This window comes from Papilio machaon, chromosome W (genome assembly GCF_912999745.1).
Source record: "Papilio machaon chromosome W, ilPapMach1.1, whole genome shotgun sequence".
NCBI lineage: Eukaryota > Metazoa > Arthropoda > Insecta > Lepidoptera > Papilionidae > Papilio > Papilio machaon.
The window spans coordinates 7,045,469-7,068,399 of NC_060015.1; the positions used below are offsets into that span (position 1 = coordinate 7,045,469).

The following is a 22,931-nucleotide window of genomic DNA, read 5'->3' on the forward strand; positions in this document are numbered from 1 at the left end:
CTATAATATCAACTTCTAGAATAGAACCTGTGAACAATGATTACCAAAAATGTGTAATCAAATGGTTAGTAGATTCAAGAGTACCACAGAAGAATCCAAAATATTAGGTATCAAGTCTGAGAACACAAATAAGTGTTCATTTAATGTAACCAGGTAATGACAATATACATTTTATATTAGGGCAAAAATACAAATTGTATTTGTAACTAGCTTTTACCCGCGACTCCGTCCGCGCGGAATAAAAAAATAGAAAACGGGATAAAAATGATCCTATGTCCGTTTCCTGGTCCTAAGCTACCTGCCCACCAATTTTCAGTCAATTCGATTCAGCCGTTCTTGAGTTATAAATAGTGTAACTAACATGACTTTCTTTTATATATACAGTCAAAATCTGTTATAACGACATCGAAGGGACTACTCATATTGAGTCGTAAAAACCGATAGTTGTAACAACCGGTGACAGGTATTAATAGGAAAGATATGTAATAACATTCAGCCAGGACCTTTGATTTTGGTCAATTTAACCGGTATGTTGTTCTAAACGATGTCGCCATAAACGGTTTTGACTGTATATAGATATGTAACTTCAAACTTTCGTGTTTTTTTATAAGAGAATGGGGCAAATGAGTGGCGGTAACACCAAGATGATCATCGAAGCCCATGGACATCCACAACACTAGAGGAACTGCAGATGCATTGCCAACCTTTAAGAGACATATATGCTTGCTTCTTGAAGGACCTTAAGTTGTAAAAAAATAAAACACACATTAAAAATATCATTTATACTCAACACCGTTCAAACACTTTATATAAATCGCTTAAGTTTGCTATTTGTAATATCACACCGTTGGTCACAAATCTATTTGGAGGTAGAAAATTTCTTCGTATCGCTGGAAATATAACATGTTCTTGTTTCCATTCTTCTGATTTTTGTGTTTCTTGTATAGAATCAGGGTTCGGTTGAGAATAAAAGATGGCGGTCTGACGACAGAAAGTATCGAAGCATTCCTTCTCTGAATCCCAATTCACTTCGGTAACTAAACGAACTAGATATGTTGGTAAAGCTCCCATGAATGGAGTGTGACCATCTAAAAAATAAAAAAAATAAATAAAACAATCGTCCATTGCTGAATAATATCTCATTTTTAAACCTCCAATATTTTATACAAAAAAAAAATCTTAAAGTTTAGATGAATGGATGTTTGTTTGAAGGTATCTCCGGAACGGTTGAACAGATCATAAAAAATTTGGCACAGACATAGAACATAGTCTGGAAAAACTACTTATTAGTTTTTTTTAATTCGGTAGGAGTCGCAGGGGTCAAAAACTAGTATATATATATACAACTAGCTGTCGCCCGCGACTCCGTCCGCGCTCATTTAATAAGCTTATATGACACGTTCGTAGATTTACCATAGCAGCGCCATCTATTGATTACTTACTCAACCCAGTCGAAAGGTATCGACATCTGTTAGAATCATTTGGAGTTAACAGATAATTGTGACTGTCAAATAATAACAGACAAATAATTAGCAATAAATTAAAATTGCGACTATAATTTGAGATTTAAACTATCCTATCTCTCAAGTTGGATCGAACTGCACATGGTGTGCGAATTTTATTATAATCGGTTAAGTGGTTTAGGAGTCCATTGAGGACAAACATTGTGACACGAGATTTATATATATTAAGATAATAATATACCAAGCAACAAAGGCAACGCCAAAAGTTCACCATCTGCATTCATTTCCAATGTGAAGTATTCAAACAACATTTCCTTCTTACTGAGCAGAAGTAATGTCATTTGCTTTGCCACTTCGCACATTTCACCTGAAAAAAAAAAACTTTATATATATACCACTGAATGAATAGGACATTGTTTGAAAATGACAGGTTTTGCTTCGTTCCGATTTAAACGCGCCTATTGATGTTACGTGACATTTAATTCTATATTATTAATCCACACCACCGCTAAAAAACCGCTGCCATCAGCAATAAAATGGCGAAAATCAAAAAAGCACAAAATACTACGTCTTAAAGCCTATCCATTTATAGATGATATATACCAATAAATTTTAAAAAAATCACAGGTATACTTAGTTTTGATCCTCTCGAGAAGGAAAACGATCTTGACTGTATCTAATTTGCTCCAACATAAAAGATAGGGTAGTTTTTATTGCGACTATATTGATAGAGAACAAATTACTGGATTTATAAACGAATCAAATAGCTGTTATTATTGGCAAAGTAAAAAGTGACAGATAAAAAACAAGAATATGTCACATTTCGTTACATGAAAGAGAAGGAACATAAAGCGTATGCGTACAGAAAGAGACAGATATATAAAACTAGCTTTTACCCGCGACTCCGTTCGCGCGGAATATAAAAAAATGTACACAAGATAAAAAAAGTTCCTATGTCCGTCTCCTAGTCCTAAGCTACCTCCCCATCAATTTTCAGCTAAATCGATTCAGCCGTTCTTGAGTTATAAATGGTGTAACTAACACGACTTTCTTTTATATATATATATAAGATATTCCATTAATAGTTTTTATAGTGATTACTAGCTGTCGCCCGCGACTCCGTCCGCGCGCATTTAAAAAATGGGGGGGGGGTATGAAAAATAGATGTTGTCCGATTCTCAGACCTACTGAATATGTTCACAAAATTTCATGAGAATCGGTCAAGCCGTTTCGGAGGAGTACGGGAACGAACATTGTGACACGAGAATTTTATATATTTAGATTGTTTTTACCATATTGTGAGTTCCATTCTGTTTCCTGCGTCTTTAGACCTAACATCATCAGTTCTTCGAGAGGCAACGGGTTCGACAACTTCATCAAACCCAAGTTTTGAAAGTCGTACAACAACGTTTCATAGAAAAGTTCCTCCCTGCAACATATTTCTAAAGGTCAGTATATACTCTTTCACACCAATTTAATAGATATATGTCTATCTTTTTCGTGTAACGAAATTTGCCTAAACTGATGCATTTTTAAAACACTCCACTTGTATCTAGTTGCTGTCTTACAGCTAGCGTTGCCAGGCGTCCGGATAAAGCCGGACGTAGGTAGGCTTTTGATTGCGTGTCCGGCCAAAATAAATGGTTTTCCGGCTTCTGTTAGGCTTTTTACATTTCCCAAACGAGAGTGTATTTATTAATACTAAGACATAATCCTAAATAATACAGGGTGTCTTTCTACCCAAATGTCCGGTCAAACTGACTGGTCTGTCCGGCTAGTAGGTTTGGCGAACTGGCAACCTTACTTACAGCCGTACTTAGGTAAAAACCCTAAGATTGAACACTAAGAGTAATTACGGTATATTTAATATAAGAATCATGCCTTGCCAAAATGTGGTGGGCAGTAGGGTTCAGTTGCCGCTTGAGTATCGAAAATGTAAAATATAACTATTCAAAAATACTAATATGCTTACAAACCATATAGTTAAGTATAGTTTATTTTTTAAGAATTATAAAAATAATCTATAGTACTCACGTTAATTTCGTCGTATTACATAAATATAATTTAGTAGAATGTTGTATTAAAGATTGATGACAATCAATGCAAGCGATGAATATTAGATTCGCTAATATTTCTCTCAAATTCATATTACAATTATTTTCTACGTCCATACGTAGTTGTTTAACACTTGTCAGTTTCGTTTCTACCCTCTCATATTTAAATATCCTGGTTTTAAAGGATTCCTTTGGATCTATATAAGTTATATTTGCTTGTTCCACTGCGGTATGCAAATTCCACTTTTCTTTGCCTTTTATTTCTTTTGGTTCCTCTATTAGAGAATTTTCTAGAATATCTGAAGCTTCATCATTAATTTGTACGATTGGTTTATCTTTTATTTCTTCAGAAACAATTTTCTCTGTCTCTTTTGCATTATTTGTTTCGTTTTCATTACGTTTGGAAGCGATTTGGAAAAATTTATCAATTTTCTGTGTATCTGAACTGACTCTGACCAAATCTTTGGCGTAAATTTTTGCTCCATCGGTTGTTTTTTTAATAATTTCATCGACCATTGTTGTGCCAGGTAGACGTGCCTGTGTAAAACTGTAATATTATCACTTGCCTACCTATTAGACCCCTTAGACCCTTTTTTCACTAAGCCCTGCCCTGCATCATAGTAATCGCTGTCGCGCCAGTGAAAATGGAACATTAAATGCTCACGGCTTATTCTATTAGTAGAATTAGGGTTTTCTAGAGGTTTGAGACGCAGTCATAAGCCGATTTAGTTAGTTAAATAGGATAACTTCAAAGAATGGGAAAAAAAGCTGAAAGCTTAAATAGTTGGCGCTGGCGTAAAGAGTGGGCTATCATTTTTTATTTTTTAATTATTAATTTTTTGTTATAAAATAATTTTAAATTGTATCGTAAAAAAAACTCGTTGCTATGACTACAATCCACAGAATACTTTGAATGTAAAATAAAATGTTTTTATTTTATATCTGTGATATTACTTTTTCTCAATATTGCCGGCACTGAAATTATTCTATTATACTTAAAATATAGGACTTTGTTTGGTAAAAAAATAATAATTGTAATAAAATAATGAAAAAAATATTTACCTGAGTATACATAACCTTGGATGAATTACAACTGAGCAGTTTTGCTTCAATGCAACATTTAATTTTGTCAATTATCTGCTCTTCATACAAAAATTGAACTTCATGTTTTGTTGGATGTACATTCACATCTACATTTCTTGGATCTAATTTGAGAAAAAACAGTTTTAACTAAGAAAAAAACTAAAAAAACTATTTTTATACCTCTAAGTGAAATAGAGTAAGAATAGTTTAAGGTTTTTTTTTAAGTAGGCCGTTTAGACAAAATCGAACAGAAAAGCAGGGCAGATTTTTTTTTTTTACAAATAAAATTAATCTTTACATGATTCAATTTTACTTTACACGTCTTTTATTAACAAGATCAAGGGTAAAAAAGACATAAAAAGTACAATTAAACCTTGTTTTAATTGTAAAAAGATGAATTTTATTTGTATTAAAAATTTTCTCTACTCTCCGCCCCTGTCTATATAGACAAACTTTGAGAGGAGATATTTTACTCATATTTTTTCTACACTAACTTATCGTTGGTTTCTGAGGTGAAAATCTCGTCATCTCTGACATAATCTTTAACAAAACAGAGTTAAGAATATTTTTAAACGGGTATTTTGGTCTCAGAAACCCACTGTAAGAGATGCAGTTAATCTTATTTTTGTTTATCTATATTAATATTACCTAGTTCAATACTGAGGTAGACATAAGAATGTGCATTCTTCGGCAAATATGTTGAATAAACGGAATCCACCGCTTTTCGTATACCTGAAGAAAAAAAAACTTAAATACAAACATTTATTATTAAAAACATTTAAAATTAAGCAAAAAAAATACTTTTATTTTATTAATGAATTTTTCTATTGTATTTTTTCAGGTAGTCAAAATTTAAAATACAAATAAAAACTAAGAGTGTCGGTGGCTCAGGGGTTAAGTACTTGACTTGCAATTTGCAGGTCCTGGGTTCTTATCCCGTCATGTACAAATGTGTTTTTCGATTTACATATGTACATTAATCCGACATTCTTACGGTGAAGGAAAACATCGTGATGCTGCACATATCTGAGAAGAAATTCAATAATATGTGTTAAGTCAACCCTCACTGGGCTAGTAAGGTTGACTATGACCTAGTCACCCCTAACTTAGGGTAGGCTCCGAGCCCCTCAGTTTGGACGTATAGTGAGCTTATGATGAAATAAAAACTTACTCTGTGAATCCACTAAACGATGATTAATAAACAACAGCATGGTTCCTCTTTTATGCGAGTAATTGACATTAGTAACAAATCCATGCAGCGACATTTTCAATGTTTCATCCTTTAATTCAATTTCTAACAACTCCCTGGCGATATTATTTCCATGAATCTTTAAATATACAATTAAAAAAAAAACTTATATATCTTTATATATAAAAAGAAAGTTGTGTTAGTTACACTATTTATAACTCAAGAACGGCTGAATCGATTTAGCTGAAAATTGGTGGGCAGGTAGCTTAGAACCAGGAAAAGGACATAGGATAATTTTTACCCCGTTTTCTTATTTTCATTCCGCGCGGACGGAGTCGCGGGTAAAAGCTAGTTTTATTTAAAAAAAAAACTATATTACTAACAATCCTAATATTTTCCACCACTGTTGACTTAATAGACGTTTTGATGTCTGTATTCTCTCCGAATTTCTTCAATGTGAAGCCAACATGACTATTATGTATGGCATATCCGCCTACAACCTCCATTATATGTGAATATTCTTCTGTTGCACTTCGGAGAGACTTCTTACGAGCTAATACATTATAGAAGAGGTCTTCGACAGTTATTTGTGTACCGTTGTTACCAGCGCATGCCTTTATTGGACCTTTCAGTTTACCATTTTCATATGAAGCCCTGCAAAAAATTTTATAGTTCAAGTTTATCTCCAGCTCGAAGGACCAATGTGCAAGAGGATTGAAAGTTGCCATGATATCATAAGATATGTTGTTTACATTGAAAAATGGATCAAAGATATTTCAGTCCATTGACTCGGCGGCTTCATTGGTCCGGTTTGATTAGGTGATTTAATTGCGAGTCGGAAATAGAAATGGCAGGTTAAAGACCTTCCCTTTTAGTTATTTATGTACTTTTGTAACCTTGAAATAACATATAACATTGTATTAAAGTTCATTGTTATCTCTGTTTTAGTTTTAGTGATAGTATGTTTTTTTCAATATTGAAATTGCACACTTATTTATATCTCAAATTACATCATACTTATAAGCACATTTATCAGCCGCTGTCTTCGTGAGTATAGTGAGGTGTGAGATATAGCTGATACTAGCCAGGGCTTCGCCTCGGAAGCCATATGTACTGATCTCCTGAAGGTCCTCATATTGTTGAAGTTTGGATGTTGTGAACCTCTCACAAACAATGTCTAAATTATCATGCCTAATGCCAGTACCATTGTCTTGGATCTGAAAGAAAGAAATAGAAATTTAGAATGATTTAATGTGTCAAAATAGAAATTCAAAATAATGTTGTAATGAAATCAATATCATCTGAATTTACCCGTAAATATTTTAAGCCTCCCGCTTTAACGGTTATTATTATGTTTGTAGCATTTGCATCTAAACTGAAAATAAAGAAAAAAATTAATCAATATAATGTATGTACATATGTATTAAATAATCAAAAACTATGAATAAAAATCATAATTATGAATCAATTAATTTATGAAGCATGAAAATGGTCATGTCGGATTACAAGGGGAGAGAGGCCAGACAGCTGTGGGTCTACTGTAATGTTTTTTGTTTTTATATTATATATTCATAAACTTAATAAACAAAATAAGATAACGAAAATTATAACTTATTTTATGTATTAATTGCCTAATGGAAACGGCAACATAAGAAAAATTTTCCATGTAAAAGGCCATAATAGGACTTTTAACTTGCCTCACTTTTGTGTTCTGGATTAGGTATTAATGCTCGAAACCAAATAAACTTGTGAGTTCTATCTTTATATCGTAAACAATTTTAAGACTTAATGAGGGTAAAAAAGAACACAATGTAAACTTTGTATGAATAAATAACAAAACAGAAAGTTGTCTAATGGGTGAATAGATTAAACTCGCCTGTTTTCAATTAATTCTTTCAGAGCATTGGCGGGTCTTTGAACAATCTCACCAGCAGCTATACGATTCACAACATTCTCATCTAATTTTCTAATAATTCCTGGTTCTGCCATTATCGTTTCATATTATTTAATTAACACTAAGTTGACAAAACGAAAATAATCAAGAGAATTTAGGTTTGACGTTTCCCGCATTTTTCTTAGTCAAAGAGTTACTACACTTGACCTCCGTGAAGTTGGCCCCCTCACTTTCATTTTTTTAACTTTTTTTTACGCAAATCGTTTGAGAATCGTTTGAGAGGTTTTCGAGGGAGAGAAAAGAAATATCGTTTGAGAGTTCCTACTTTCTCCGTAAAAACAATTTCAAATTCTAGTGTTAAGTTGGCCCCCTCACTTTACTTTTTTTTATTTTTTTCAATGCGAATCGTTAGAGAGTCGTTTGAGAGACATTAAGAGAAAAGAAATATCGTTTGAGAGTTTTTACTTTTTCTGTAATAAATATTTTAATTTTGGGCATCGAAAGTTACAAATCGATTTTCTTAATTTTCCGAATTAAATATGGCAATCATGCACTTGGACGTTTCAAATTTATTGTGTAGGTAGAGAATGGTAAGAGAGTGATTTTGACTCTGCTTTCTGGTTGAGTGCGTAGTACAAGTGTTTTTTTTTAGTTGCGGTTATTTTATTTAGATTTACGTTATCTGAGACAATCTGTTGATTTGCTTTTTGTGTTATTTGTTTGGTTATTGGTTTTGTGATTGTCTAAGGTAAGTTCCCTTAGTTTAAGTTAAAACTAGTAGTCCAAAATGGATACCGACCCTCCCGATCCTGGGGGTGGTTATGAAAATTGTAATATACTTCCACAGACAGATGGTTCTTTGAATAATAATAGAAAAAGGACTAATTATGATCATGATTATGTTCAACATTACGTTGTTAAAAAAACTGGTGATCTCCCTATTCCTTCTATTCAATCAACGTACATAACCCCTGAATTTACTCTGAGAAAAAATAAATATGAAGGCTCTGAATCCCCTTTTTTAGTTCATGTTTCCAAAAAAGAAAATGAGTCGTCTTTAGGTGTTTCTCTAAGACCAATCCACTTTGGATATTTTTTGTCAAAAAATAATATTAAAAATGTACTGGCTGATGGTGTGAAACGTGTTGGTCGCAATCGCATATCGGTTGAGTTCAAGTCAGCGTCAGATGCTAACTCTTTTCTCGAGCTACCCACTCTAACGCAATATAATTATGAGGCAGTAATCCCCTCATACAATGTTACCCGAATGGGGATTATTAGAAATATGCCCACCGAGTGGTCATTGGAAGAAATTGTTGAGGAATTAAACTCTGACCTTACCCAGCGAGGCCTAGGTAAAATAGTACGAGCTCGCAGACTTAATAGAAAAGTCCGAAGTGAAGGTGGGCCCCCCTCGTGGGTTCCCACTCAATCCATTGTACTTACTTTCTCAGGACAAAGGATACCAGAACATGTTTATGGCTTTTATAATTCTATACCTGTTGAAATATATTTGTTGCCAACAATTCAATGCAACAAGTGTTGCAGATTTGGGCATGTCAAGTCACAATGCAGGTCGAAACCCCGCTGCTTTGTCTGTTCCCAACCTCATGAGGGAGAAACATGTGACAAAACATCTCCAACTTGCCTGTACTGCTCTGGAAGTCATAGAGCCAATGACCAAACCTGCCCTGAATTCGATAGACAAAAAAAAATTAAGTATGTCATGTCCACCGAAAATAAATCCTATCAAGAGGCTTCTGCAAGGTACCCCCGCACCGGCATGCGTTCATATTCTGGATCAACTAGTAAGATCTATTTTATTTTATTTTTATTTTTATTTATTTAGGGTTGCCAACAAAATATGTTACACACAGTTATACATAATTTAAAACATAAGTTTCATCTAAGCGTAATCTTAAACATATTTCAATTACAGGCAAACACAGCATTCATGTAACCAAAGAGAGTATCACAATAACAAAACTATAAATAACATTATACTTATACACATCTAAAGAGATCCAAAACAAAGTGCAGTGACAATCAAAAAAAAATAAAAATTTAGTAACATGTAATGAAATATAAGCAAACAGAATAAAATGTATGTATTACTTAACCGGTTTTAAGGAAACAGTTGCATTAAGTTTTTTAAGAAAAGATGACACTGAATCAAAGAAAATGTCTATATCCGATAACTTATTAATCGTTTCATTAAATTCACGTGAAATTCTATTGATAGGTGCATTCCTGCCTACATTCGAGCGATAACGGCGAATCATCAACATATCTCTTTTTCTACTATATCTTATAGACGCATGTCGAGGGACTAGCAACTCAATCTTGCTGATTAAATCTGGAGCTATAGCCATACCATTTATAATTTTATATAATAATAATATATCTGTTACAGTCCTACGATGATTTAAAGACGTCATTTTAAAACGATCTAATCTGTTTACATAATCGAGCTCGCGCGAGCAGGTCTTATCTTTATAGACTAAATACCTCGTGAAACTTTTTTGGACTCGTTCTATTCTATCAATGTGACACTGATACATTGGATTCCAAACAGGAGAGGCGTATTCGAGCACGCTCCTTACATACGCGTTATAGAGTATTTTTAGAGGCAAAATAGTTTTGAAGTCCCTGCAGCACCTTTTAATAAATCCTAGAGTTCTGTTTGCTTTACCGACCATGTTGTCGATATGGTCTATAAATGAGAGCTTAGAATCTAAATGAACGCCCAGGTCGCGTATACTGGAAACTTCATGCATTACCACATTATTTACCGAATAGGATGTAGGAAGAGGCCGAGTTTTTTTCGTGAATTTTATATGAAAGCATTTTTTGACGTTTAAAACCATCCTGTTTGATTCGCACCATCTCTCAATAGCGTTTATGTCGTCCTGCAATAATTGAGCGTCAGCTAAACTTTGTACACATTTATAAATTTTAATGTCATCAGCAAACATTGAGCAGTTGCTATTCTTTATAACATTAACGATGTCATTAACAAAGGCTAAAAATAATATAGGACCTAAGTGTGAACCTTGAGGTACGCCAGATGCAACAACAAAGGCCTCTGATTTAAACCCACCTGTGACTACATACTGTCTCCTATTACTAAGGTAAGAATGAAACCAATTTAAGATCACCCCATGCACACCATAGCTAGATAACTTCTTTGCTAAAATATTGTGGTCCACCTTGTCAAATGCGCTGCTGAAGTCAGTATAGATTGCATCTACTTGTAATTTAGAGTCTATGGACGTAGATATATCATTAACGTATGATACCAGATTGGTTATAGTCGATTTCTTTTTACTAAAGCCATGTTGTTGGTGTTTTAATACAACGTTCAAGTGCGATGAGAGAACCGGAGTTACTAAAGATTCAAAGAGTTTAGCAAATGTACAGAGTAATGACACAGGACGATAGTCTTTTATATTTTTTCGATCCCCTTTTTTAAATATAGGAACAATATTCGCAACTTTCCAAAGTTCGGGAAAGGTGCCAGAGGATAAAGATGCATTGAATATAATTTTTAACGGAAGGGCAAGGTATTGAGCACATCTTACAATGAAAAAAGGCGGTATCCCATCGGGTCCGCATGCTTTATTAATGTTAAGTTTTTTAATAGCTGTTATGATGTCTGCTTCTGTTAATTCCAAGTGAGTTAGTGTGTTTTGTGGAAATACACATTCGCTTAATGAAAAATCTTGAATTGGGCTATCGCTATCGCTATCGCTAATCTCTTCTGTTTCATGTTCCCCCCAATCTTCCTCCCCTCGTACTCCACTGAAATCTTCAAGCCGTAAAACTGTGTTTCTTCCACGCCGGACATCTACTCCGGCCTCAAGCCCTGGTTATGATCGCCGTGCGCTCCAAAGGATCACGGAATACCCTCCCTCGTCTCTCTCCAATGGATGTGCCATTTCCAATACATCAATTTCAGCTTCTGATGATTCAATGCCACAGGGCAATGAAATATCTTCCGTATTGAATTTATTCTCACGGCTTTCCGAAGTCGATTTACCGAACAATCTTAGAGAAAAACTTACTCAGCGTCTATTCTCCCTTCCCGATGGCTCCTCGCAATATTCTGCAATGGAACTGTCGTAGCGTTAGACATAAAAAGCACGAACTTATCGACCTAATCAATACCCACAGTCCTGTTATCGTTGCCATTCAGGAGACTTGGTTGAACCCGGAGATTCGATTCCGTATCCCTGGTTTCGCCTGTCTCAGGGATGACAGAGTTGATGGGCACGGTGGTTCTGCGTTATTAATTTCTCGATCTATTACCTACTCACAAATTCCACTTTCAGGTCTCTCGAGTACATTCAACGCTGTAGCTCTTAGAGCTTTTAACATTTCTTTTATTTCTATATACATACCAGATCCCCGTCTTTCAACCCTAAATGAACTATTTGTGATAATAGATTCTCTTCCACCTCCTGTCGTTCTCCTAGGAGATTTCAATATTCATCACACTCTTTGGGGGTCCCACTCCTGCGACTCCCTATCCCTTGAATTTCTCGATCTCCTGCATGACCGTGATCTTTGTATAATAAACGACGGCACTCCCACGCGAAGAGTCCGACCGGGACAAGACGAGAGAAGTGCGGTCGATCTTTCCATTTGTTCTCCCTCGCTGGCTTCTTTATTCTCTTGGACGGTACAACCCTTTGGTTGTGGCAGTGATCATTTTCCTATCTATCCTGATACTCCTGATACTCTTCTCACATCTATTCCTGTCTATTCCTTCTCCTGTCTATTTCTTGTCTATTCCTGATACTTCTTCTCACACCTTTTGTAATAATCCCCGTCCCCGTCTTAAGTATAAATTATCTAGGGCTGATTGGTCTCAATTTTGTTGTGAGACCGACCGAGAAGTTTCGAAAATCCCCCTTCCATGTCTCGACAATATGACGGACTCACTTGAGCGCTTTAAAAATGCCCTCTTTAAAGCTGCAGATAAGTCTATTCCGCTTTTATCAAAGGGTAAAAACAAAATTCCCTCCCCTCCATGGTGGGACAGTGAGTGTACGCAAATGTACAAAAAACGTAAAGAAGCTGAAGCAATTTATAACTCATCCATGACCGAACAAAATTTTATTAATTATCAGCATGTGGCCGCTCAAGCTGCGAGAACCTTCTCCGACAAAAAACGTTCTGGTTGGCGTCACTTCTGTGAATCTCTTTCCCCCATGTCTCCCCCTTCAATGGTGTGGAGAAACATAAAACGATTTCGTGCGTCTGTTACCTCTTGTGAAGACTCTTCCAATGATCACTCAGTCTGGATAGACACTTTTGCACAGAGACTTGCTCCTCCGGTTGCCCCTTCTATGGAAGAAACTACAGTATTTCAGTCATCGGGCCCATTAGAAAATGAGTTTGACCGCCCATTCTCTTGGGATGAGTTTTTATGTGCCATTAATGGCCTCAAAGATTCTTCACCGGGTATAGATGAGATCCCTTATTCTTTCATCGTAAATTCTGGTCTAGAAACTCGTAATTTTTTTTTAAATTTAATAAATATTATCTTTTTCTCCAGCCTTCCGCCGGAAGAATGGAAATCTCAAATTATACTCCCTATTCTTAAACCTGGGAAGTTAAGTAATGATCCTCTGGGATATAGACCTATCGCACTGTCATCTACCTTGGCAAAAATATTAGAACATCTGATTAAAAATAGATTGGAATGGCTAGTGGAAAGTAGAGGTATAATAGCTAAAAGTCAATATGGTTTCCGGAAGGGAGCAGGAACGATGGATAGTTTAAGTTCATTTATTACTGATATCCGTATAGCCCTTTCGAAAAATAAATCGGTGATTGGCGTATTTCTGGACATCTCATCAGCATACGATAATGTACTTCTTCCGGTGCTCAGAAGCAAAATGCTTCATCTGAACATTCCTGTGAGGATAGTTAACTATATTTCAAATTATCTTTCGGCTAGATCTGTCCAAATTTCTAGTAAAAATTCTCTTCTCCCCTCTAGACTTGTCTGGAAGGGCCTGCCCCAAGGATCTGTCCTAAGTCCCCTGCTATACAGTATATACACCCATGATTTGGAGCTTACCGTCAATTCATTTTGTGATGTCCTACAATACGCTGATGATTTATCACTTTATGTATCGTCTGACAACTTTGACGAAGCCACCTCTCGACTTAACACTGCTATTAGATATCTGGATGATTGGCTTCAGAATCACGGTCTCAATCTCTCTATACCTAAAAGTACAGTTGTGGTATTTTCTAGAGTCAGAAATATACCTGATATTTCAATTTCTTGCAATGGTAATATAATTCCAGTCAAAAATAAAGTAAAGTTTTTAGGTCTTATCCTGGATTCAAAATTGACATCAATTCACCATATTAATCATGTCATTGCGAAATGCGAAAGAAATATAAACATTATTCGTTCCCTTTCAGGTGTTTGGTGGGGTTCCCACCCATTTTCACAAAAGCTCTTGTATAATGCCATAGTTAGAAGTCATCTCGACTATGGCATCTTTATTCTTGAACCATGCAATAAATTACCTCTACATGCACTAGACAAAGTCCAGGCTAAATGTCTCAGATTGATTACAGGGGCTATGAAATCCTCTCCTATTAACGCAATGCAAGTCGAATGTGTTGACCCCCCTCTACATATCAGGAGACAGTACCTTAGTGATCGCTTTATTTTTAAAATTTTTCAAACTTCTTCACATAGTCTTCTTCCAAAACTTCATGAACTGTCACACCTTGTTACTGCCGGTGGATATTGGGCACACAAAGAACCTCCTTGTCTTGTAAAAAGTTATCTCAAAATCACTCGTCTTGCTTGTCCACTTTCTCAAACTACCCTTAATCCCATATTTGAAATTCCCTATCAGGCGTTAGTTCATAACCCGAACATAATACTGGACTTAAATATAACTAAGGACCCAGCTTCCGCAAACACCAATTTCCAGCGAATAGTTGATGAGCGCTGGAGTGATTGGCTTAGTATTTATACGGATGCCTCCAAGCTCTCAGTGCATGGTTACGTGGGAGCAGCTGTCTGGATTCCCAAATTCCGTATAGTATTAAATTTTAAACTTCCCTCCTTATCCTCGGTATTTACTGGAGAGTCGGTTGCCATCTTAGAAGCCTTAATGTACATCGAATCACACAAGATTAGAAAGACAATAATATTTTCGGATTCTAAAAGCTGTTTAGACGCAATTTTATCAAATCAATTTAGAAGTAAATCAAGATTCCCTTTTATTATGGAAATTAAAAACATTTTGTACAGATGTTCTCTGCAAGGTCTCCAGGTCACTCTTGCGTGGATTCCAGGTCATTCTGGGATCCAGGGCAATGAGTCAGCTGACCATTTAGCTAAAGAAGCCACATCGTGTGGCTCAATGAGTCACCACAAACTATACATTCATGACCTGGTGTCCTTGGCTAAGGAACATCTTTTGTCTAGTTGGAAATCTGTGTGGTCCGAGACTTCTATTAGCAAAGGAAAATACTATGCAGACATACAAGAATCCATACCAGTGAGGCCATGGTTTTTTAGGTTCCCTGATGCAAATAAGCAGACCACGTCGACGATCTGTCGACTACGATTAGGCCATGCGTGCACTCCAACTTTCTTAGCAAAAATCAGGGTTAAGGATAGCTCGCTATGTGAATGCGGATTAGACGAAGGAACGGTGGACCATATATTTTTCTCTTGCCCGAACAGAACTTCTTCCTTAATTGATGTCCTCCCCAATTATATCCCTCGCCCCACTAACTTTAAGACCCTCTTAACCCACGTACATACCCCGTTTGTAAATATTTTATGTGATTATATTAACAAAAATAATATTAGATTATAAGTTGTTTGTCCCATAACCTACTAACAATACTATGTATATTATTGTGTTCGTCCTTTTTAGGTAAATCAACGTTTGTAGATAATTCTAGAGTTTGTAACACTTGTATGCTCACGAGACTTATCCATAAGTAGAGTGTTGCCAGTCTCTTTAATACAAGAATAAAACTATAATCACTCGACACTGGCCCAATCCGCTGAGGGAGAGCCATAATCAAGAAACTGAACTGAACTGAAGAGAGTGATTGAGAGAAAAGAGAAATCGTTTGAGAGTTAATACTTTTTCTTAAATAAATATTTCAATTTCGGAATCGAAAGTAACAAATCGATTTTCCTTTTTTCCGAATTAAATATAGCAATCATGCACTTAGACGATTCAAATTTATGGTGTAGGTAGAGAATGGTAATAGAGTGATTGAGAGAAAACAGAAATCGTTTGAGAGTTAATGCTTTTTTTGAAATAAATATTTCAATATCGGAATCGAAAGTTACAAATCGATTTTCCTTTTATTTCGAATTAAATATGGCAATCATGCACTAAGACGTATCAAATTTATTGTGTAGGTCTCAGATGAAGAATTATATAGATATGACACGCGCGTTCACCCGTAAGGGACAGATAGAGAGTACTATAGACTATACCTATATATAAGTAAAAGGATTGGGGTTACCAGTTGTCTGTTTTGTCCCGAAAATGAATAATTACGATATAATTTAATATATACCAATTTGTATATTCCCAATTAAATTGTAATTAATAAATCTAATAAATATAAAAAATAATGCGTAATTTTTGTTTATGTGACTAAGATTAGGTAAACAGATTTTTTGGTAATACTTAGTCAATATGTATGTACTTAGTATGTTTAATATAAAATAATTGAAACAAGTTTATTCATTATGTGACCATTTATATACCAAAATGAACTTAACAAAACACACTCAACACTAAAGTTTATTCAAAATGACCTCCGTGATTTTGAATACAGGTCTTCAATCTGCTCGCCAGTCGTCTATCGCAGCACGAACGAGGTCCATGTCAATATCGGCGGCTGCCTTAATCAAGGATGTCTTGAGTGACTACAAAAAAAGAATTTCCCGATATTTTTTTCCCGCGTACCGCTTCAACAAAGCGCGGCATCTCTTCAGTCTTAGGTCCATTAGAGGAGCATTCAAACGATGTCCTATTTTTCTTCGATATGCACGAAGCCCTAAGTCTTCATAAAAAGCTACAAAAAACATACCAATATTATAGTCATATAATTTTAAATTACTCTGTATATCATTACAGTGAACACTACATGTAAAACTACTTAATATTAAACTATTTTGATTGTAATTTCTAAGAAACAAAATTTACATGGGACAAATTAAAAAGCATACTCTTTAAAATCAACGGGATAAGAAAGTATCAAATATTTAAAAACACAGCATATACCAGAATTAAAAACTCCTTTTGAAATCTGTTGAAAATAGTATAAAAAATGTGAATTGTTTCATTTATATACATTATACATACTATAATTTATTTCCCCTAAATTCAGGGTAATTTTTACAACAAGATGGTGGTATTATTTTTACGGGTAATAACCAACCAATTTGAAAAGAAGTTTAATATGGCCGCTTGTTTCCCAGATCTACAGTATATTATTTGACACAAATGACATCTGCGTTTGGGCGCATAATGTTCGAAAAATACTATTTTATTTTAGCTGATTTTACCCGTATTTTAACATATTAGTTATTACAAAGACTGTAAAGAACAACTAGTTTGTATTTTCTTCCTTATTTTGTATGAATACATGTGAATAGGTGCGTAGTTTCAGTACTTACGAGTGAAAGGTTATGTTTTTCTCTTTTCGCTCACTACGGCTTTTACAACCGATAATACAGCAGTATACCATGTTTTATAAACTTTACCTTACTAAAACTGTAATATCAAAATATTTTTGCACAATTACGGCCACTAAGTACTCACAATTTTCGAAAAATAGCACGAATGTCAAACTTTGTTAGGGACAACCTAGGTTGTTTGTAGGGGACAACCTTTGTTCCAAACAAACTCCAAAGCCTGGTACGCAGAAAGGGACAGAAGATAGTTATCCCTGTCTTTGTCACGTCACAGGAATTGGGTATAACTGTATCTCTCTCACTCACGGTATTATTATTACCGTGTCATAGACTTGGTGTAGGTAGAGAATGCTTAGAGAGTGTTTGAGAGAAAAGAGAAATCGTTTGAGAGTTAATTCTTTTCCTGAAATAAATATTTCAATTTCTGAATCGAAAGTAACAAATCGATTTTCCTTTTATTTCGAATTAAAAATGGCAATCATGCACTAAGACGTTTCAAATTTATTGTGTAGGTAGAGAATGCTTAGAGAGTGATTGAGAGAAAAGAGAAATCGTTTGAGAGTTAATTCTTTTCCTGAAATAAATATTTAAATTTCTGAATCGAAAGTAACAAATCGATTTTCCTTTTTTCCGAATTAAATATAGCAATCATGCACTTAGATGATTTAAATTTATGGTGTAGACAGAGAATGGTAATAGAGTGATTGAGAGAAAACAGAAATCGTTTGAGAGTTAATACTTTTTTTGAAATAAATATTTCAATGTCGGAATCGAAAGTTACAAATCGATTTTCCTTTTAATTCGAATTAAATATGGTAATCATGCACTAAGACGTTTCAAATTTATTGTGTAGGTAGAGAATGCTTAGAGAGTGATTGAGAGAAAAGAGAAATCGTTTGAGAGTTAATTCTTTTCCTGAAATAAATATTTAAATTTCTGAATCGAAAGTAACAAATCGATTTTCCTTTTTTCCGAATTAAATATAGCAATCATGCACTTAGATGATTTAAATTTATGGTGTAGACAGAGAATGGTAATAGAGTGATTGAGAGAAAACAGAAATCGTTTGAGAGTTAATACTTTTTTTGAAATAAATATTTCAATGTCGGAATCGAAAGTTACAAATCGATTTTCCTTTTAATTCGAATTAAATATGGTAATCATGCACTAAGACGTTTCAAATTTATTGTGTAGGTAGAGAATGCTTAGAGAGTGATTGAGAGAAAAGATAAATCGTTTGAGAGTTAATACTTTTTCTTAAATAAATATTTCAATTTCGGAATCGAAAGTAACAAATCGATTTTCCTTTTTTCCGAATTAAATATAGCAATCATGCACTTAGACGATTCAAATTTATGGTGTAGGTAGGGAATGGTAATAGAGTGATTGAGAGAAAACAGAAATCGTTTGACAGTTAATACTTTTTCTGAAATAAATATTTTAATTCTGGGCATCGAAAGTAACAAATCGATTTTCCTTTTTTCCGAATTAAATATGGCAATCATGCACTTAGACGATTCAATTTTATTTTGTAGGTAGAGAATGCTTATAGAGTAATTAAAAAAAACAGAAATCGTTTGAGAGTTAGTACTTTTTCTGAAAAAAATATTTCACTGTCGTAATCGAAAGCTACAAATCGATCGAAAGGAAAATCGATTTGTTACTTTCGATTCAGAAATTGAAATATTTATTTCAGGAAAAGTATTAACTCTCAAACGATTTCTCTTTTCTCTCAATCACTCTCTAATCATTCTCTACCTACACAATAAATTTGAAACGTCTAAGTGCATGATTGCCATAATTATTTCGGAAAAAAAGGAAAATCGATTAGTAACTTTCGATTCCGACATTGAAATATATATTTTAGAAAAAGTATTAACTCTCAAACGATTTCTCTTTTCTCTCAATCACTCTCTAATCATTCTCTACCTACACAATAAATTTGAAACGTCTAAGTGCATGATTGCCATAATTATTTCGGAAAAAAAGGAAAATCGATTAGTAACTTTCGATTCCGACATTGAAATATATATTTCAGAAAAAGTATTAACTCTCAAACGATTTCTCTTTTCTCTCAATCACTCTCTAAGCATTCTCTACCTACACAATAAATTTGAAATGTCTAAGTGCATGATTGCCATATTTAATTCGGAAAAAAGGAAAATCGATTTGTAACTTTCGATGCCCAGAATTAAAATATTTATTACAGAAAAAGTAAAAACTCTCAAACGATATTTCTTTTCTCTTAATGTCTCTCAAACGACTCTCTAACGATTCGCATTGAAAAAAATAAAAAAAAGTAAAGTGAGGGGGCCAACTTCACACTAGAATTTGAAATTGTTTTTACGGAGAAAGTAGGAACTCTCAAACGATATTTCTTTTCTCTCAAACCCTCTCAAACGATTTGCGTAAAAAAAAGTTAAAAAAATTAAAGTGAGGGGGCCAACTTCACGGAGGTTTATACTACTAGCGCCATAATGGTCGCCCATATGAAAAAATAAAATGCGGGAATTTTGAATATACGTTTAGTATTTTAATTTATTTATAGTTATAAATTTATATTGGAAATTATGATTATTTTGATAATTTGGTAAATGTAAGATTTTTTTAAAGAAAGAATAATTTTAAAATGAAAAATCATTATTTCCAATATATTGTGTTAGTAAAAGTTATTAACTTAAATTAGTTAAAGGAATAATGAAATGAAACAGAGTAATTTAACATCATTTATTTAATTAAATTTAGTTCCCGATTTTTTTTTAAATTAAGACTCGCTTTAAAGATATAAAAATTATTGATTTTATTATGAAATCACAATTTTCATTATAATGTCTGTCACAATTAAGTAAAAAGCTGAAATCCACCATGCGCATGTAAGGATGGATTTTAAATTTTTAACTATATAATTTTTGTATCCATTTGATTCAAGTTCATTATTAATTATTGAAGCACTTATCTCCACACATTGAATAAATTTTTTACTGGCGTAATTTAAGCTTTCAGCATAATCTTTAAATTGTGTAAAAATGTGTATGGATTTATGGTCTGATGATAAAAACAATTTATATTTCGTTTTTTGACCATAAATCCACAAACAACTGCTTCACCAATAATATCTTCAAATTGATCTTGTTGTGGATCAAATTGTCATTCTATGTCATCTGACGTCTGTTCTATTTGGTTATCGCCGGCTATCAAAAATGCCTCTAGATTATTTGCAAGTACAAACGAATCGTCTTCACAATTACGACGATGGCCGCTGTGCTTGAGGTTTGTAATCACAGCAGTTTTGATTCCGGCGACAAATTTGATCCACAACTAAATCTGATACAAATCTGATCTGGAACAAGGAATGGAACATAACATTTTTCCAAGATTAAAAGTATCTCTATCTGTATAGCAAATTTTTATAGTCTGTTTAGCTTTCTTGGTGTAATTGAGTAGCAAACACTCAGATATATAAACTTAACATTTATATTATTATTATTATTATAGGATTCTGGCAATCTGTAGGCTGATCATTTATTTTTCTGTATAAATCCTTAATATCATTTTACATAACATCCCATTGGGCATAGACTTCTTATCCTATTAAGTATGTAGCCTAATCCATCAATCTTATATATATATATATATATATGTATATCTTATATATATATAAAAGAAAGTTGTGTTAGTTACACCATTTCTAACTCAAGAACGGCTGAATCGATTTGACTGAAAATTGGTGGGCAGGTAGCTTAGAACCAGGAAAAAGACATAGGATAATTTTTACCCCGTTTTCTATTTTATATTCCGCGCGGACGGAGTCGCGGGTAAGTGCTAGTATATATAAGATATATACCAGCATTATTTATTATAAATATGCAGAATTTACGACCTATTCACCACAAAACACAACATGTAATTTAAACACACATTAAGAAAGGTTCAGCAAAATGTGTTTTCACGTGATATATTTTGGTTAAGGCCTACATACAGTTTTATCTGTTTGGTCATGTGCAAGTAAGTAAATCTATCTCTGTCTGTCTGTTTTTTAGACTATTAGGTTAATGTATATGGTTATTGCTTACTTGATGCTACTTTAGCCAATATACCAGCTGCTACTGAATGGCTAAATATTTGAGCAGCATATTTGATGTGGATGTCAGTCAAAGCAGGAGCATAAACAAAGTTAGGATTATTTTTATCTAATTCATAAAAAGTTTCAATATGGCTCCATTTAGCTGTACCTGAAAGTTAAATTGTTAAATCTATAATATTTCTCAGTCATGATAAGCATAGTAAATAATTTTTAGAAAAAAAAAAATACCGACTTCAAAACTAAAAAGCGAAACATTAATATTTTCCACAAAAGAAGTCGGTGCCTTATGTGCCTATGGTTTACTCGGCACCGAATTCTGTTGTAAAAAATATTTATTTTTTTGCTTTTAAGTTTTAAAGTGGCTATTGTTTTTATAAAAATTAATTAATTTTTAAACATTTTAGTGATCGTGAATACCAATGAAATGTTACAGGAAAGCAAAACACGCAATTTTGTTTACTCGCGGGTGAAATGAAAGGAATATCATGACAGGCTGAAACAACATCCTAATGAACTGGCGGCACAACTTATAAATAAAAATTATCAAAACCCGTTGAAGAGAAAAGATATTCTGCCGTATACCAATTCTTAAGTGTCTTAGCACTGTGCATCAAGGGTGGTTGGCCTTAGTGGAGGTCACACTCGTAAAGTAATGAATTCACACTTTCAACACATCTGATAAAAGTAGTAACTGATGGCAGATCAACACAAAAAAAAAAAAAAAAACTTGGGTGAAATACAAAATGAAAATGATAAACAATATACATACCATATACTTGTTGGCCACTTGATTGTACATCTGTTTTACATTTAATGTTGTGTTTCATGAAAAGATTTCTTAAGCATTTTATAAGGTGAGGTGGATCGAGGATTGTACAGATTTCATCATCAGCCATTTTAATGCACGGGTTCTCCTTTGTTGAGCCAAGAATTTCCAGAGCTCTGATATTTACCCGTGATAAGTCACATACTGCGGTTATAACTTTCAGGCCTATTTTAAAACATTCTTCAAGAACCTAAAATAATATTTGATGTTTAATACACGATTAAAGAATAATTGTAAGTAAAGGAATTAAAGGTAGTAAATTTAATTTAATGATATATCAATATTATATTCATATACATTATTGAATAAATAGGTAGCTGTTGTATAGTTCCCTGACAAGTAATAGGCAATTGGTTGCTTCCATCGTTTTCTAATGCCTGAAAGCATGAAAACGAGAGCTTTGCCGGCCACATCGCCTGATCTTCCCTGATTACCATGGTCTTGATAACCTTCCACTATATCCAACTTTTTATTATATGCTAAATGCTTTTTTATGCTCATCTCGTCAAATATTAAACTACATATATTTTCTTCATCTGTGTTTGTCTCAACCATGTTAGCTAATCCATCAAACATTTGCCTGTTTATGCCAGGTTTTAAGGGAACTCTATTTAAAAGTTTCTTTAATG

General features: G+C 33.9%; 1 protein-coding gene across 3 annotated transcripts; it reads right to left on the reverse strand.

Annotated features, from left to right (window-relative positions):
• Nucleotides 1-771: 771 nt before the first annotated feature.
• Nucleotides 772-7,874, reverse strand: LOC123720943 (DNA mismatch repair protein Mlh1-like). 3 transcript variants are annotated; one of them, XM_045685756.1, is made up of 11 exons: nt 7,666-7,874; nt 7,101-7,164; nt 6,807-7,006; nt 6,173-6,443; nt 5,772-5,928; nt 5,249-5,332; nt 4,580-4,722; nt 3,498-4,054; nt 2,756-2,892; nt 1,705-1,830; nt 772-1,088 (listed from the first exon to the last, which is right to left on the reverse strand). In XM_045685756.1, exons 1-11 carry the CDS (start codon nt 7,776-7,778, stop codon nt 787-789), a joined length of 2,154 nt encoding a protein of 717 aa, XP_045541712.1. In that variant the 5' UTR covers nt 7,779-7,874; the 3' UTR covers nt 772-786. The 3 variants fall into 3 exon arrangements, with proteins under 3 accessions (XP_045541712.1, XP_045541713.1, XP_045541714.1); XM_045685757.1 differs by lacking the exons at nt 7,101-7,164; nt 7,666-7,874 and having other exon boundaries at nt 6,800-7,000; XM_045685758.1 differs by lacking the exons at nt 7,101-7,164; nt 7,666-7,874 and having other exon boundaries at nt 6,817-6,863.
• Nucleotides 7,875-22,931: the final 15,057 nt, after the last annotated feature.

Bases quoted from the DNA above. Each gene is read 5' to 3' on its own strand.
- LOC123720943 (XM_045685756.1), bottom strand. From the start codon at position 7,778: ATGGCAGAACCAGGAATTATTAGAAAATTAGATGAGAATGTTGTGAAT. The intron at 5,929-6,172 runs GTTAGTAATATA...GTATATTTAAAG, and splicing joins TGGTGGAAAATATTAGGATT to ATTCATGGAAATAATATCGC. The intron at 5,333-5,771 runs GTAAGTTTTTAT...TTTTTTCTTCAG, and splicing joins TCGTTTAGTGGATTCACAGA to GTATACGAAAAGCGGTGGAT.